Source organism: Amphiura filiformis, chromosome 1 (genome assembly GCF_039555335.1).
Source record: "Amphiura filiformis chromosome 1, Afil_fr2py, whole genome shotgun sequence".
Classification (NCBI taxonomy): domain Eukaryota; kingdom Metazoa; phylum Echinodermata; class Ophiuroidea; order Amphilepidida; family Amphiuridae; genus Amphiura; species Amphiura filiformis.
Genome location: NC_092628.1, coordinates 5,036,021 through 5,051,938, shown reverse-complemented (window position 1 = coordinate 5,051,938; position 15,918 = coordinate 5,036,021). Strand labels below are relative to the sequence as shown.

Sequence of the window (15,918 nt, the reverse complement as noted above, 5' to 3'; positions counted from 1 at the left end):
TGTTCCATTTAATTTACATACTCGCTATGGAATAGTTTCCCCTGAATCATATTGCATAGCATCACTGTGTAGTAAGAGAGACTGACAACAGCAACCTATGGAGAGTAAGAGAGACGACTCCCTGGGAGGGACTTTTTACAATTTCTTTATTTTAAGTGCTACGACAGTGCAACCTACATTCAATTGAAGCTTGTGACTTGGACTTTCACTTTTTACACATACAATTTCTTTATTTTAAGTCCTCGGCAAATAAGGACTGTAAGTTTGGGTACACCGATAACATGCGGGTATAGCCGTATTTGTGTACAAATATATAGCCTTCTAGTTCTCCTCCTTCTCCTTCTCCTTCTCCTATCAAACACATCATTCTGTCAAGGCTAGCGCTAAAACTACAAGGGCCCCAGGGCCCATATGTGGTACACTTATGGGCGCTACCCCGTAGAAGTGCCTTTTGCCCATCTTGGCCCCAGAGGTCAAAGGTCACGGGCCCCAGGGGCCCAAATGTAAAAACACAAACCATGCCGTTTCTCATCAAATGAAGCAGCCTCAGGGCCGTGTGTTGGTACACTGATAGCCCCAGGGGTACTCTATATTTACAAGTATACATGAGCCCCATATGTTATATATTGTGGGCCCCAGGGCCCCAAATGTTAAAAATAAGGGGCAACAGATTGACAAGGCTAGCTCTAAAAGTACAAGATCACTAGGGCTCATATGTGGCATATGTATGTTCAAGGCTGGGCCCCAGGGGCCCTAATGTTAAAACAAAGGGCCGGCCGTTTCTCAGCAAATAAAGTAGCTACAGGGTTCAGATTTGGTACACAGATAGGTCTTTTAGTATTATATGGTCATATGTATATATACCCCCCATATGTCACATAATATGGGCCCCAGGGCCCCAAACGCTAAAACATAGGGCCGGCCGTTACTCAGTAAATAAAGCAGCTACAATGCCCAGCTTGAGTCTACTGATAGCACTTGAGAATCATACTTTAACATATGTACATGAGCCCCATAAGTCATATATATTGGGCCCCAGGGCCCCAAATGTTAAAACAAAGGGCCGGCCGTTTCTCATCATATAAAGCAGCTTAATGGCTCAGTGTTTGTACACAGATTGCACCTGAGAATTACATTGTTATATGTACATATGAGCCCCATATATCACATAATATTGGCCCCCAGGGCCCCAAACGCTAAAACATAGGGCCGGCCGTTACTCAGTAAATAAAGTAGCTACAGTGGCCAGCTTGAGTCTACTGATAGCACTAGAGAATTATATTTCAACATAATTATGTACATGGGCCTCATAAGTCAAATATTATGGGCCCCAGGGCCCCAAATGTTAAAACAAAGGGCGGGCCGTTTCTCATCAAAGAAAGCAGCTTAAAATATGTACACAGATAGCACCTGTGAATTATATTGTTACTAACACCCACACACCCATCCACCCCACACACACGTAGGACTAAACAGACAGATCGTATTATATCACAATTGGAAATACCAGCGTGAAGGGTTAAGGCTGTTCCAGTTAAATTACATACCCATTGATGGCTGTTCCATTTAATTTACATAATCCCTCTGAAATTGCCCCCCAAAAAAGGCTGTTCCATTTAAGTTACATACTCCCTCTGAAATGGCTATAACTACAACTACAACTACAATTAAAACTATAAACTACAACTACAACTATAAACTATAAATATAAAATGTCTCTAACACTGCGCAGAGAGTCGTATTCGGGGTCGAATACGCATTCAACTACGTGTAAACCATAGCAGGCATCCCTGATTTGGGGCTTTTGTGTAGAAATTATCGGTTGTCCTGAGGCTATGTAGACTTAACTTGATGTTTAAATTATAAATAGTCATCCTTGTAACATTTAGGAAAAATGGAGGATTTTAAAGCAGAAAATATTGGCCTATATTTTGCGTATGATTTTCTGGGATTTTCCATTTCATAGGCTTATTTTTGTATCACTGGGTAGACGATACCTACAGCTATACGTTGGTATCAAATATATCAGTATAGAGCATTTAATATAGACAAGTTGGGGTTTCCAGCTATACAATACTATAGATCAACCTGATGTGTACAGCTAAGCATACGATTCGTCTCTTTGCCAAATTCATTTATCGCACTTAGGCGCGATTCGTCCAAATCAAAATTCCAATGTCTACGTCGGGGAGAATGATGTAGCATTAATTTTTGGTGGAAATAAAAGATAACCTGAAACGTAATCATAAGCATACATAAACTCAATTTGCTCAAAATTCTCGATTCGTCAATCTGCCAAATTCATAACGATATTCTAAACTTTCGAGGTTTGGAAAAAGGTTAAGATAATTGGACCTCCACAATATTGTCCGAATAGGGAACAGCATCACAGTGGGCTATTTCACTTGAAATTCATAGACCCTGTTGAAGACATGACCTTAATCTCTTATACATGGGGTGTAGAATTCAAATGGAGGTACCCATTCAGGTGACCCCCATTTGAAATTTACGCCCCCTGTGTGGAAGATTAAGGTCATGGAATCCACAGGGGTGTATGGATTTCAACTCAAATAGCACAATGGAGCTACGATTTTTGCTTTAATGAAAGAAAGAATGAATGAATGAATGAATGAATGAATGAATGTATGAAGGAAGGAAGGAAGGAATGCAAAGAATGAATGAATTAAAATACCGTCATGTTCGACGCATGTAACCTGTCGTAAGCTTCACCAGGTACTTACTTGTATCACAGTTAGTGCCTGTCCATCCCGAGTCACAAACACATGTGTATAAATTGATTCCATCCACGCATACACCATTCACACATGGAGCACTTGCGCAGTCATCAATATCTGAGCAGGCGTAAAAGAAACAAAAATCAAATATCCATGTTGCCATGAACATTATGATATTCTCCATTCAAAAAGGTTCTTACATGCTTACTCATATGTGGGGGTTTAATAATATTAGTGCCATGCTCTAAAATAACACGTTTTTAAAACATTACAAACTAATTTTTAGAAAAGCTTTACTTTACTACGTTTTTGGAGCATCTTATATTTGCATATTGTAAAGGCTTACTATATTTGTTGTTTATTTGTTTATTTATTTACACGAAGACATAAACCATCCATCTGTTACTATTTGTAATTTATTTTTCAGTTAGTTCTACAGCCTGTCTAAAAAAAAACTGTGCAAGTAAAAAGCGCCCTCTTTGGCAATTGGAAAATACCGTTGTGACAAGATGCTTACATCAACGTCACGGGCGCAGTCATAGCTCTCAAATGCCGTTTGTTCTGTTCAATTTGCTTGTTCCAGTTTCGAGATATATTTATTTAACCACGAAAGGGTAAAATCACAATTGTGCCACTTTTACTAGGGAAGAGAGCTGTACATGTAAATCAATGATAGCTGATGTTGATGCGTCTAATGCACTCCCCTTTCGGGGCGCATGCATTAGACGCATCAACATCAGCGAGCGTGCATTATTTTGTCTAATGTCTCTCCCAACAAGTAATACGCGTTCATTAACCTATAACATCTATAAGTGCGCAATATTTGTTTGCCTTTTAACATGTCTGATGTGACTAAGAGGACAGTATTTACCATGATAAAATCATTGACATGCACATGTATTTAATTTTTACAGCAGAATGTGAAATATTTATTTATCTTTTAATCTCTTTTAAGTGGAAAAAGAGAATCATCATTCCTGCATCATGATAAAACAGTAAAAACGGTCAGAAAATGTTTGTATTGTGTAATTGATACATTCTTTTGATTTTACAAAGGAACTCTTGATAAACTTGATGCTATCACTGTTACATATAAGTCCTCTTCCCTAGTACATGTAGTAAAAGTGGCACAATTGTGATTTCACCCTTTCGTCTTTAACTAAACATACCTCGAGATTAAAACAAGCAAATTGAACAGAACAAACGGCATTTGAGAGCTGAGACAACGCCCTTGACGTTGATGTAAGCATCATGTCACAACGGTATTTTCTAATTGCCAGAGAGGGCGCTTTTCACTTGCACAATTTTTTTTGAGACAGGCTGTATACTACATAAGAGGCCATTCAGATATTAGATGTGCTTGATTAACATTAAAATGAAAATACATCAATTTTTTGTGGTGATTTCATTATCAAATTCCAAAAAGTCCTGTTAACTCCGTCGGGCATTGACACGTGTACATATTAACCTGGTGTGGAGGCGCAATCGTCAATATCTGATTTGATTTATATAAAAAGACAATAGTCATTATAATTCGCATAATCATTATAATTCGCACATGTATAGAACATTTTATATTCTACCATCTTCGAGTTTTGAAAGAAAAAATGGACCTCGACCATTGTCCGAATAGGGAACATCATGTGATCAGTTTGGATATCTTCCTGCTGCACAATGGGCTATTCTAGTTGAAATCTATACACTCCCTATGAGAGACATGACCATAATCTCATACACAGAGGGTGTAGAATTCAAACGGAGGCACCCATGTAATCCCTGTGTGGAAGCTTAAGCTGTGTTCACACATGCACTTATTACCGGTAATATTTTATCTAGGCTTATGTCCGATCGAATTAAATATTTCCGCTAATCCCTTAGTGCGTCCACATTTGTCGGCAATAGCGCTAAACGCTGGCGAAGTTACGTAATAATCGGATTAACTACCATAGCAATAGGTGAATCATGCTGATTAGTTGCACCTGTAAGATTAGTATCTTTGAAAAGACCGGTATTGTATTCAATCTATGATTGCAGACATACAGGTGATGAGTGCAACCTGCTTGTAGTACAGCGCGAAATGTTCAAAATTGTTTTCACCTATTGCTATGGTAATTAATCCGATAAATGACGTAACTTCGCCAGCGTATGCCCGACGTGTTATGTCCGTTAAAGCCTATTACCGGTCATAAATCTCTTCTTTCTACATGAGCATCATCAGAAAATTTAACCCGATTTTAAATGTTTTCACTGAAAATTCACTTTCAATAAACGCCCCTCTTTAGAACAAATTACAGACAATGCTGTAGGTATGTCATGTAAGAAAAATGCAAATTCAAAAGTTCCAAAATTAAGACCAATTTTGTATTTATGTAGGTTCTATTATTATTATTATTATTATTATTATTATTATTATTATTATTATTATTATTATTATTATTATTATTATTTTAGTTTGACAAAGTAGTCCCATTTTACAGTAGACTTAGCTCTATATCGCATTTTATACATGTAGGCCCTACTATGGTGGACATCTTTGAAAAAATGACAAAAATAAAAAAAATTACACTGACTCCCATCATCATGCTATTTTTTTTCTTGGTGGGGGGTCCCAAATTTACAAAAAGTCGGCTTCAATAAAATTGCGACCTCCCCTATTTCGGCAGCAAATATTTTATGACCCCCCCCACCGTTCACACCCCCAAAAAAAAAAAAACCAGGCATCAGTCTTTTGAATAAAATAAACACACTATCTGTAGTCATGCTGTGTTGTGACTCCCTACATTTTGGTCATCAAAAATATTTTATGACACCCCTATTTTTCTTTCCGTATATATTTGGGACCCCTAATCATCTTATAAAATGCAATTGCATGCCTTTCTGTTATCATGCTTATGGCTTTATAAATTTCATCTCCATCTACATCCAGGGCCATACTGCCCCCCACTTAACCCTCTGGGGTTAACATTTGCTACCCCCCCGAAACTCGTGTAGGTTATCCCAATAAGGATGGTCAATTGCTCCTGCGCCTGAATTTTTCACCCGATCATGGAGGGTGCGATGGAGAGTTTTCAGTGCCTTTATCACTACAGGTATCTGCTTCCCCGACCGTATCGGGACCCCCCTTGTCATGTAATAGCGTGGCTATCTCCTCCCAAAGCTTTTTTTATCCCAGAAATACTTTCCGTGTCTCTCCAAATTTTGAGTATAGCCAATGTCATTCCAATTGACCCCTCTATGGAAACGGGAAATCACAAGCAGCAAATAAAAAAAGATTTTAATGTTCATTTTCAATGATTCTACCTATTCAGTAATTCTTCCTGTTATAGTGAACGCTCCCATTTACTCATCTAACGGTGATGTCCGAAAAAATAATCGCATCCCCAGGCCTTGCCGTTTGAGGCGAGCGATCGCTCTCGCTCGCCGCCGCTCGCCCAAACTCGATTTTTAGTGAGCGATTTTCCACTCGCCATAGACACTAAATATCACTCGCTGCGAATCACCCAAAATCAGCCACTGAATCAGCCATTTCAGTATTTAATCGATGCTGTACTCCCTGCAGGCGCAGGAAGTGAAAAATGTTAGCGCGCTTCGCGCGCATTTCAACATAAATGTACATAAATACCGTGTCAAGACAGAAACTCTACTTGATTATTTCCTAAATAAGTGATATTTGTGAAAATTCGACCACTCGCCTACAATCATGCTAGCGAGTGATTAACCACTCGCCTTTAAAATCTAAACGGCAAGGCCAGCATCCCGCTAGTTTATATTAATATTTGCAGCTGCAGCCATAAATTACTCTGCTTAAAAGTTTCCGCGAGTGATATAGGCCTACTCACAATTATATCCGACAGCCAATAGTGCTGCGTGTCCACACGTAATTACTATTACCGGACGTAACGTTTCGATCGGTCTTAAAAGCTCTTAACTCTGGTCATCTTCAGCCTTAAATTGTCGGATTTAAAGCACATTACGTCGGATATAGTAATTTTTTTAAATATCCGACGCTCATTCGCACTGCCACTTATATCCGATACTATTACCGACGTAATTTAAGTCCGGTAATAGTCCGACTGTGTGAACACGACGAGTCGGCAATAGCTCTATGTCCGACGTGTTTATATCCGAGCTATTACCGGTCATAACTAACCGGAAATGGTCAGCAGAGCTAATGTCTCCTTCTCTTGCCAGTTCATTCCTCTATTGCGTTTGATATTCGCACCTGCATCCATGATGATTTTGTTTTATCTCTCACTGGTCACACTATTTATACTCTGCTTCAAATCAGTTGCGCGAGTGATTTAATGTAACCCGGAAGTGTTCTTCACGCTGAATCACGCAGAAAGGTGAAAGGTCACAGTTATATCCGACAGCCCAAAAGCGCTGTTCAGTGCTCACACGTAATTACTATTACCGATCGTAACGTTTCGATCGGTCTTAACAGCTCTTAACCCTGGTCATCTTCGGATTTAAATTGTCGGATTTAAACCACATTACGTCGGATATAGTTATATCCGACGCTCATTCACACTGCCACTTATACCCGATACTATTACCGACGTAATTTAAGTCCGGTATTAAGTGGTTTAAGTCCGACTGTGTGAACAAGGCTTTAAGGTCATGTAATCCATAACGGGTGTATGGATTTCAACTGAAATAGCACAATAGAGCTACAGCATGGCAACTATAATAAATGGGCACTACGCGATCGTATTATTTCTTTAATGAAATAATGAATGAAAATAACTTCATGTTCGACGCATGTAAACTGTCGTAATAGCATATAAGCTTCATCGGGTACTTACTAATATCACAGTTAGTGCCTGTCCATCCTGAGTTACATCTACATATGTATTGATTGACTCCATCCACACATAGACCATTCACACATGGTACACTTGCGCAGTAATCAACGTCTGACCAGCAGAATAAAAATTTCAAATATCATATTATCAATGACTTTTCGACATTCGCAGATTTTTTACAGGTTTTTTTGATCATATTTTCAAAACTCTTAAATAGATGGAATAAAGTATAGTTGTTGTTTCAAACGAACACATATCTGGTTTAATTATTCATGTTATTAATGAAACAATTATTCATGTTATTAATGAAACAGTGTGCATAAATTCTGAAATTTCTATCACAATTACCCAGTTCGCAATCAACTCCAGTCCATCCTGGCGCACAGGTACATGCATACGATCCTACTCTATCATTACAGGTTGCTCCGTTAAGGCAAGGGCTGGATAAGCATTCATTGGCATCATAACCTGCAATGTAAAAATATACTCGATATTTATTTCCAGCAACGTACTTTTTTCTTTCTCGTTCTGCTGTGTTCTCTATTCCTTGTGAGGGATGCATGGTGTAGCCTAAGTGATGTAGTTTGTAAATTAAGGTGTATTCTGTCAGGTTATTTGTTCACTTATTTAGTTTTATATGTATGGAGTGCTCTGTAAAGCGCATCGAGACTTCTGTATGATGCGCTATATAAATCTCTTTTATTATTATATTATTATTATTATTATTATTATTATTATTATTATTATTATTATTATTATTATTATTATTATTATATTATTATTATTATTATTATTATTATTAATTATTATTATTATTATTATTATTATTATTTTTATTATTATTATTATTATTATTATTATTATAAAACCACGGGGCCACGACTGCAACCAAGATTTCCTACACCCTAGCCGAGGTAGTGTTGTACAATCCATGTAGCTCTATGTAATAAACCCGTGCCAAAAAGTAATTATCCCCCTTTCTTACGAGATAAAACTCAAACTCTATATGCATCAAATTTAAAAACTGAAATAGCAAAAACAAACCCAGGTTAATTCTGCAAATGTTCATATCTCATTTGTTTGGATAGCTTAAAGTTCGTATCCATGGTGACATTATAACATTAGAAAAAGGTCGAAAGGCACGAAAGGTCATTATTTCAAATCATTATCCAGACATGCTCCAGAAGATTTGAACCATATCATGTTGATCACTTGCACCTGTAAGATTAGTATCTTTGAAAAGACCACTCATTCAATTGCACCTGTAAGATTAGAATTGTATTCAATCTATGATTGCAGACATACACAGGTGATGAGTGTAACCTGCTTGTAGTGCAGCGCGATATGTTCAAAATTGTTTTCACCTATTGCTTTGTTAATTAATCTGATTAATTACGTAATTTCGCCAGCGTATACCGTATATCAGTACTAATATGTAGGCCTATATAATATCAGGTGCCTTTATTTTTACATCATCCGGTATATATACATCATCAAAGCTAACTATTTAGGCTTGGATCGTCAGAGATGTCAGTGTGCCATGACTCACCAAGATATATATAATATTTAAAAGTATTGGTGGCAGTGGCGTAGCTGCCGGGGGCAGGGGGGCAATTGGCCCCTGGCAAAAATTACTTAAGGGTTCATATTACTAGAAATCTGTCTGATCACTTTCATTTATCCGAAACCATTAAAAAGGGGAATCGTTTAATTGGATATATTAAATCAATTGGATATACTTAATTGGACTTACTTTTTTGGAACCGTTTAAAAGAATGTGACCATTGAATACATGATGGGAAAAACCCCGTGGCTAAAGGATAATGTAAATGGAGATGACAGACAGTGCTGCAATGTGAAATAATGCCTGATTTGTTGTTACTATATAACTGAAAGGTAAAATTATTTCGGAACAGATTTCTGAAAGTGTTCCCCCGATTCCAGATATATGTGTTACAGTGTGTCGCGCACAAAAGGCTTTGTATCGTGTGAATCTGGGCCTGTTTGGGATAACTGATTTCACTTTCATATTAAACTCATGTCTACTAAATGATAAATGATGTCCTGCTCCTTGAGACCTGTTTGCGCTTTACGCGATACAACAATTATTACTGGTTTGAGTTTGAATCACATGTACATGGATGCACAACCTAATGCACAGTGTCATCGCCCGATATCTTCATGGCAGAAATCGCCATGGTAGGTTGAATCCACAGCCACGCATGGCCATTTTGTTCCGACCTTTGAGACGCATAATGAGCCTAGGGACATCCCGACTAAGGCTACTGACAATAGCTCGGTAATTGACTTCTCTGTGTGTAAAGTGAGCTTGTATACGCCATGTGAGGGGGTGCTCACACTACGCTGTGTGTGACCTCTGTGTGATAACGCCATGTGAGTGAGCGCTCACATCAGAAAATCAGAATATTTCTGTCAGTTTTTGAGTCAAGAAGACGCCAGCTTCTTTCTCAAGACGCTAGCTAACGACGATAATATTCGTTGAACATATATGTTCAAGTGCAAGGAACCAAATCTGGTTTCTTTATACGAAATCATTTACGGGAGATATTCATCATTTTCTATCCCGGTATCCAAAGATTTATCGTCTGAATATCAATCGTGCATAGCACATTCACGTGTATCAATCACGGGTATTCGTTTCAGTGTCTCTGGCTGTATAATATAATTATTAACCGGGCGATGTCGGTGTATAATGTTAATATATCAACCATAGTTGTTACCTTCATATTGTCTGATGGTGGATTCAATAAAGGAATGGAATCGGGAAACTCTGGTATACAAAGCAGGCCATTCACCACAATCCACAACCTTACTGGTGATTCCAACAAGATGCCATCGATTATCTTCACTGTCACGGCAAGCCAAAGGACCACCGCTGTCACCCTATTAAAATGAACAAACATATATTGTGTGCATCATTTAAGATAATTCGAAACGTCGGCTTTAAGTGGATGTTAGTTTGAAAAAAATAGTCAACTTTTATTCATAGATTCAACAGATTCAAGACTTGAACTGCTAGGGTGGGAAGTTAAAAATGATATCCTAAGTTCATTTTAATATATCGAACAAATAACGACCCTAAAAGACCTATATCTTGTGATATCCAAGTTATATTTGGCTTCATTTAGCTGCGATATGTCCTCGATCTTGATAGAGCTATTATCATGGTGTCAAGTTAGCTCAATATCGAAAAGGTTTTCTAGAATTTTTTACTTTCGGCGAGCTGGCGATGTTAACGCGTTGAGGCAGCTGTTTCCACACTAAGACCTATTTCTCTTCCTGGGGAAAATACTATACTCTTCAAATGCCACAGGACACCAGGGTATAAAAGCAGACCTGTTAAGTTGAACGGAATTTCCCATTGGAAAAAAGATCAACTCGATCTGAGACTCGTCAGGTAACCATGAATCCATGTTAGATCATAATAGATGACAGCATAGGATTTATACAATATATAATTCACGATGTCCGCCATTTTTTCTGGCTTGCAATGCACAGCTTGTCATCTGCTCCAGTCGACTTGTTTACATTTTAATTTATAACCATGATGATTTGTTTATGATTGCAATGCTGATCAAATGTGTGGTTTTATTTGGGACCACAGGAGTCCAGAGATAGTGGAATTTAACAAAACACTATTTCAAATTGTAAACAGGAGACATAAGTCCAATAGAGTAAATATCTTCAACATTACGGAAATTTTACAGATGCTCCCCCAACGTAGCAAAACAATCCAATATGTCAACGGCCAAGTTAAAGTCAAACGCCGCGTAGTCATTACGCTGTCTGCTCCATTTTGTACTGAACAGGAAATAGGAGTTTTCTGGGGCTTGACTTACCCTGCAAACACCTGGCCCACTACCAAGATGACCAGCACATATCTCTGTATCAGGTGGTGCTAAATCTGGCCTATAATTATCTATGTGATAATCACGACAATCTTCCTGGGACAGCAATGGTGCTTCAACTTGTTGCAAGATATTTGAACTCAAACCTGTAAAAAAGTGTGTAAATTATATGAGTCGCCTCACTAGATATGACAAAATGGTGCTGATATCACATATGGCTAGCTCTTGAATGTAGATCTAAAATGACTAGAAGAAACATTATTTCATATGGCATTTTATTTATATTTTCATTAATAAATGGATATGAGACAATGACGGCATCACACTCAAGTATACTTACCATGATCATAGACACTGCCCCATCCTGCAATCCAACATTCTTCGAACGAATCTATCTCTTTCCAAGTTTTTGTTAGGCAAATTGGTCGAACAAAATCAGTAAATGTAACTGGCTCACGTAGATGTAACAATGCAATGTCATGATGATGAAGTCTATAACCTGTATAATCTCGATGTATGATGACAGCGTCAAAAGATCTTAATTGCTCATCATTTGATGTTTGATCAATTATTCTGTCTCCAAAAACAATAACCCAATCTGAGTAATCGCCGTTCCTGAAAAATGTTAAAAACAAATGAACATGAGGAATAACACCATACAAACTATCTGGTTATTTCAAAACTAAAGTTCTTTTATTACTACATGTATGAATCATTCAGATATGATGCAAAACATAAAGAAGGTCTGAATTGTTAGTTGTGATTTCTTACGACTAGTCCAATAAAATATCCACTTACTTACTTACTAAGAAGGTCATTTCAAGGTCATCGGAGATCAGCCAAAGGTAAAATGTTTGTATTGAATAGATTGTTCTTAAACTTTGTGCCTATATTAGGCCCCACGACAGGGTATTAATTCCCATTTCGGAGTCCGATATTGGAGTTATCGGAATTGCAATATTTATTTGTACTTATTCCGAGTTATCGATATTATTTGGAACAATCCGCAGTTAGTTGAAATTAGTCGGAACAATCCGGAGTTATCGAAATTAGTCGGAACAATCTGGAGTTACCGGAATTAGTCGGAACAATCCGGAGTTACCGGAATTAGTCGGAACAATCCGGAGTTACCGGAATTAGTCGGAACAATCCGGAGTTACCGGAATTAGTCGGAACAATCCGGAGTTACCAGAATTAGTTGGAACAATCCGGAGTTATCAGAATATGTCGGAACAATCCGTAGTTATCGGAATTAGTCGGAATAATCCGGAATTAGTCGGATTAATTTGGAGTTATCGGAACAATCCGGACTTAATGGAGTTAGTCGGAACAATGCGGAGTTAGAGGAATTAGTTGGAACAATCCGGAGTTATCAGAATTAGTCGGAACAAGATAGAGTTATCGGAATAGTTTGGAACAATTTGGATTGAATTGTAGAAATTAGCCAAACCAATATGTAGGCCTAGGAATTAGCCAAAACAAATCCAGATTTTTGGATTCAGAACAATAAAAATTAGAAGGAAACCTTTCTCTATCCCATTTTTTATATGGCATGAAAATTTCCAACATAAAATCTTTCCTTAAAAAGGCAATTCGATCTCATTATTATGTTATCTATAGGCCTATTACAAGCTAGTTGCTATAAGTAGTGACCAGGATTCCAGGGTCTGTGCTGTGGCATATATGGCTGACCTAATGATGAAACTCCCAATGGGGGTAGACGTGTGCCTCAGAACAGTAGTAGAGACTTCAGCTTCATGATCTACATTTTAAACCACACAGAGCACCGACCCTTTTTTGAGCTTTGGGGTTTAGTTTGTGCTGGTTGATGCTAAGCTTTGGCATAACAGGATCTTCACTTCAGACTTCAGTGTAGATAGGCCTCAAATAATAAAAGCATAGGGTTCATGTGGTCTCATACTCAGGTTTGCAACTGACTAGGCCCCACTGTATCACAAACGCTGCAGTGTAACAGCTTCTTACCATGCAGCTCCATGCTTATTGCTTCTCCATTTTAAATAAAATTATTCTTCTTTCCCCTTTATAACTCATTGTTTACACAATATTCAATGATTAGATAGCTTATGGACTTTTAAAAACACTATTAAAGACTGTTAATATAATAACTAGTGCACCTTTAATGGCAGTGTACACACACATTCCATTATCATGTTACCATGTTAACCTCTGGCCCCTAGCTCGCCCTATTTGATCTTTTGTAGTTAAAAGTGGGAAATTTGAACTGGCTGTGTACTTGCTAGTATTTACATGTTAGCCATACTACACAGTATAAACATTATTTACACATGCACTGTAAAATTATTTTACAGTGCATACTAACATTTATAATAAATTATCTGATGAAGTAAATACAAAATCCTGGTACAAAATCTATATAAAGAACATGGTATGGTGGTTATAATTATTTGATTTTGAAATACCCTGCTTCTGGCTTTGCTTAAAAATATATGTTTAGAGCCCAAAAATTAAGTTTATACTGTTGACACGCAAAAGTAGTATAGTGATGAAATTCCTAAGTGTTGTTGTTGTTCCTGATTTTCCTGTCATTGTTTTTGGACATGCTATATATAGTATATACAGCTATGACAATGGTGACATTTACGCATATATAGAAGTTAATTTGTTCGCAGATGGATTGTACCATGGAAGAAAGACACCCAAAGACATTAAAAAAAAGAAACTGCCAAAAGTGGCCCAATTAACTTGTTTTCTGGATTTAAAGTTAATTGAGAATAGTGTTTGAGTCTGAACTAGTAAAGAAATCAAGGAAAATTTTTCTGTTATCCAAGATGTTACTGATTCCACTGTATATAACATTGTTGTCTTGATCTCTTTTATTTTTTTGGTTAAAAAGCGAAAATTGAAATTGTAGGCCTTTTATATGCATGGGGATTGCAGGGAGGTATAAGGATAATTTACTGGGTTGGCAATTTAATCTATTTTTGCCCTCAAATTAGGGAAAATAATTTACTGGGTGGGCAGCAATAATTAATGGCATCCAGGTGTTTGGATTTTTGGAAATGTAGACCTGGTTTTGTGTGAAAGTTGGCTTTTATTTAAAAAGTGGACTTTCCCCCCCCCCCCCCCCCACCCCCACCCTATCCATCTTATAGGCCTATATATATATAGATATTTAACATATTCATGTTACAAAAATTATATATCGTATCGTATTCACTTTGGACATTTAAAAATCTTACACTAATTATCACTCACCATTACTCCTATAGAGAAAAGTTATATAGATGGGAACGGTAATGTTTTTATCCGGTATTTTACAGTGAAATAATGTTTTGCCTTTTACTCTGTAACTTCTTTGTCACAGACAAATATCACTCACATGAGAAATATAATTTTGCCTGTTTTGGATGAATGGCATTTTCTAAAATGTATTGAAATTATTTGATAAGAATATGAAAATGTGTTAATATAAAAAAAACTATTTCTAAAATGTATACATAAATTATTGCAAAACCAAGTATTTGTCCAGGTATTTACTACTAATTTCAATGTTTACAAGTATTTCCCAGTATCAGAGATGCTGCCTTTCCTTCTCATGTCTGAATTCCTTCTTTTATTAAGTCAAAATGTCCGTACTTTTAATTATCTTTAGCCCATTTTTGAGACTTTTTATCCAAATTTACACATTGTTACAAGCTATTCCTATAGCATGCACTCTCAGAAAAAGGTGCTACTTAGAACCTTTTTTGTCCTGTATGTAGAACCCTAAGCAGTAATAAGGTTCTAAAAAGAACCTTAAAAGGTTCTAAAATCCATTGGGTGTCAATTGGGTTCTTTCAACTTCTTTGTAGAACCAACAAAGGTTATGTAGCCAAGAAAATGGTTCTTTGTAGAACCTTAAGCTTGAAGAACCCTTAAGGAATCTTAAAGAAAGAACCCTCAAAGGGTTCTTAGTAGAACAGAAAAAAAGTTTTTTTTATCCAAGAAAATTATTTTTTAGTACCAAAAGGGTTAACACTACGTTTTACTTTTCTTAACCTTGTGATGAGTCCCTGAATGAATGAATTATTTACGGTTCTTACATTATGCAGACTGGCAAACTGGCAGACTGTGGCAGACTGGCAGACTGGATTGTTGCATGTTCATGAAATACTTTCCATCATTATAAAACTGTAATTTTTTACAACAGTTGCTGTGTAAACAGGTACTATGTCAAACAGGTACAATGTCATACTTAATAATTGTATGTATTCAATTCAATTCAATTATTTAACAAAATACCCCTATTGTATTGAGCAATATATTTGGGTTGACCCTCATGCTAGGAATTCATCCTCTTGTGTTCTTAGTATTATAATGGATAATAGTGTCGCTAGGATCCACAACATGCTCATCTATCAGGGGCACAGTTCTTTAACCCCAATACTTTTGTACATTCATTGAATGACCTTTCTAAATATGGGGATAAAAACTCATACTCTGCAACTTCAGGTCAAATTTTGCACTATGATTGTTTAATTCAGGTTA

The 15,918-nt window shown here is 37.1% G+C and overlaps 1 protein-coding gene across 1 annotated transcript in view; it reads right to left on the bottom strand.

Annotated features, from left to right (window-relative positions):
* The window catches only part of LOC140154037 (uncharacterized), a 137,029-nt gene that overhangs the window by 39,501 nt on the left and 81,610 nt on the right, over positions 1 to 15,918 (bottom strand). The window contains exons 28-33 of the mRNA XM_072180150.1: positions 11,750 to 12,024; positions 11,401 to 11,555; positions 10,282 to 10,444; positions 7,889 to 8,008; positions 7,541 to 7,651; positions 2,742 to 2,852 (exon numbers count right to left, since the gene is read on the bottom strand). Of these exons, the coding sequence (XP_072036251.1) occupies positions 2,742 to 2,852; positions 7,541 to 7,651; positions 7,889 to 8,008; positions 10,282 to 10,444; positions 11,401 to 11,555; positions 11,750 to 12,024 (935 nt within the window). The remainder of the gene's footprint in view (positions 1 to 2,741; positions 2,853 to 7,540; positions 7,652 to 7,888; positions 8,009 to 10,281; positions 10,445 to 11,400; positions 11,556 to 11,749; positions 12,025 to 15,918) is intronic.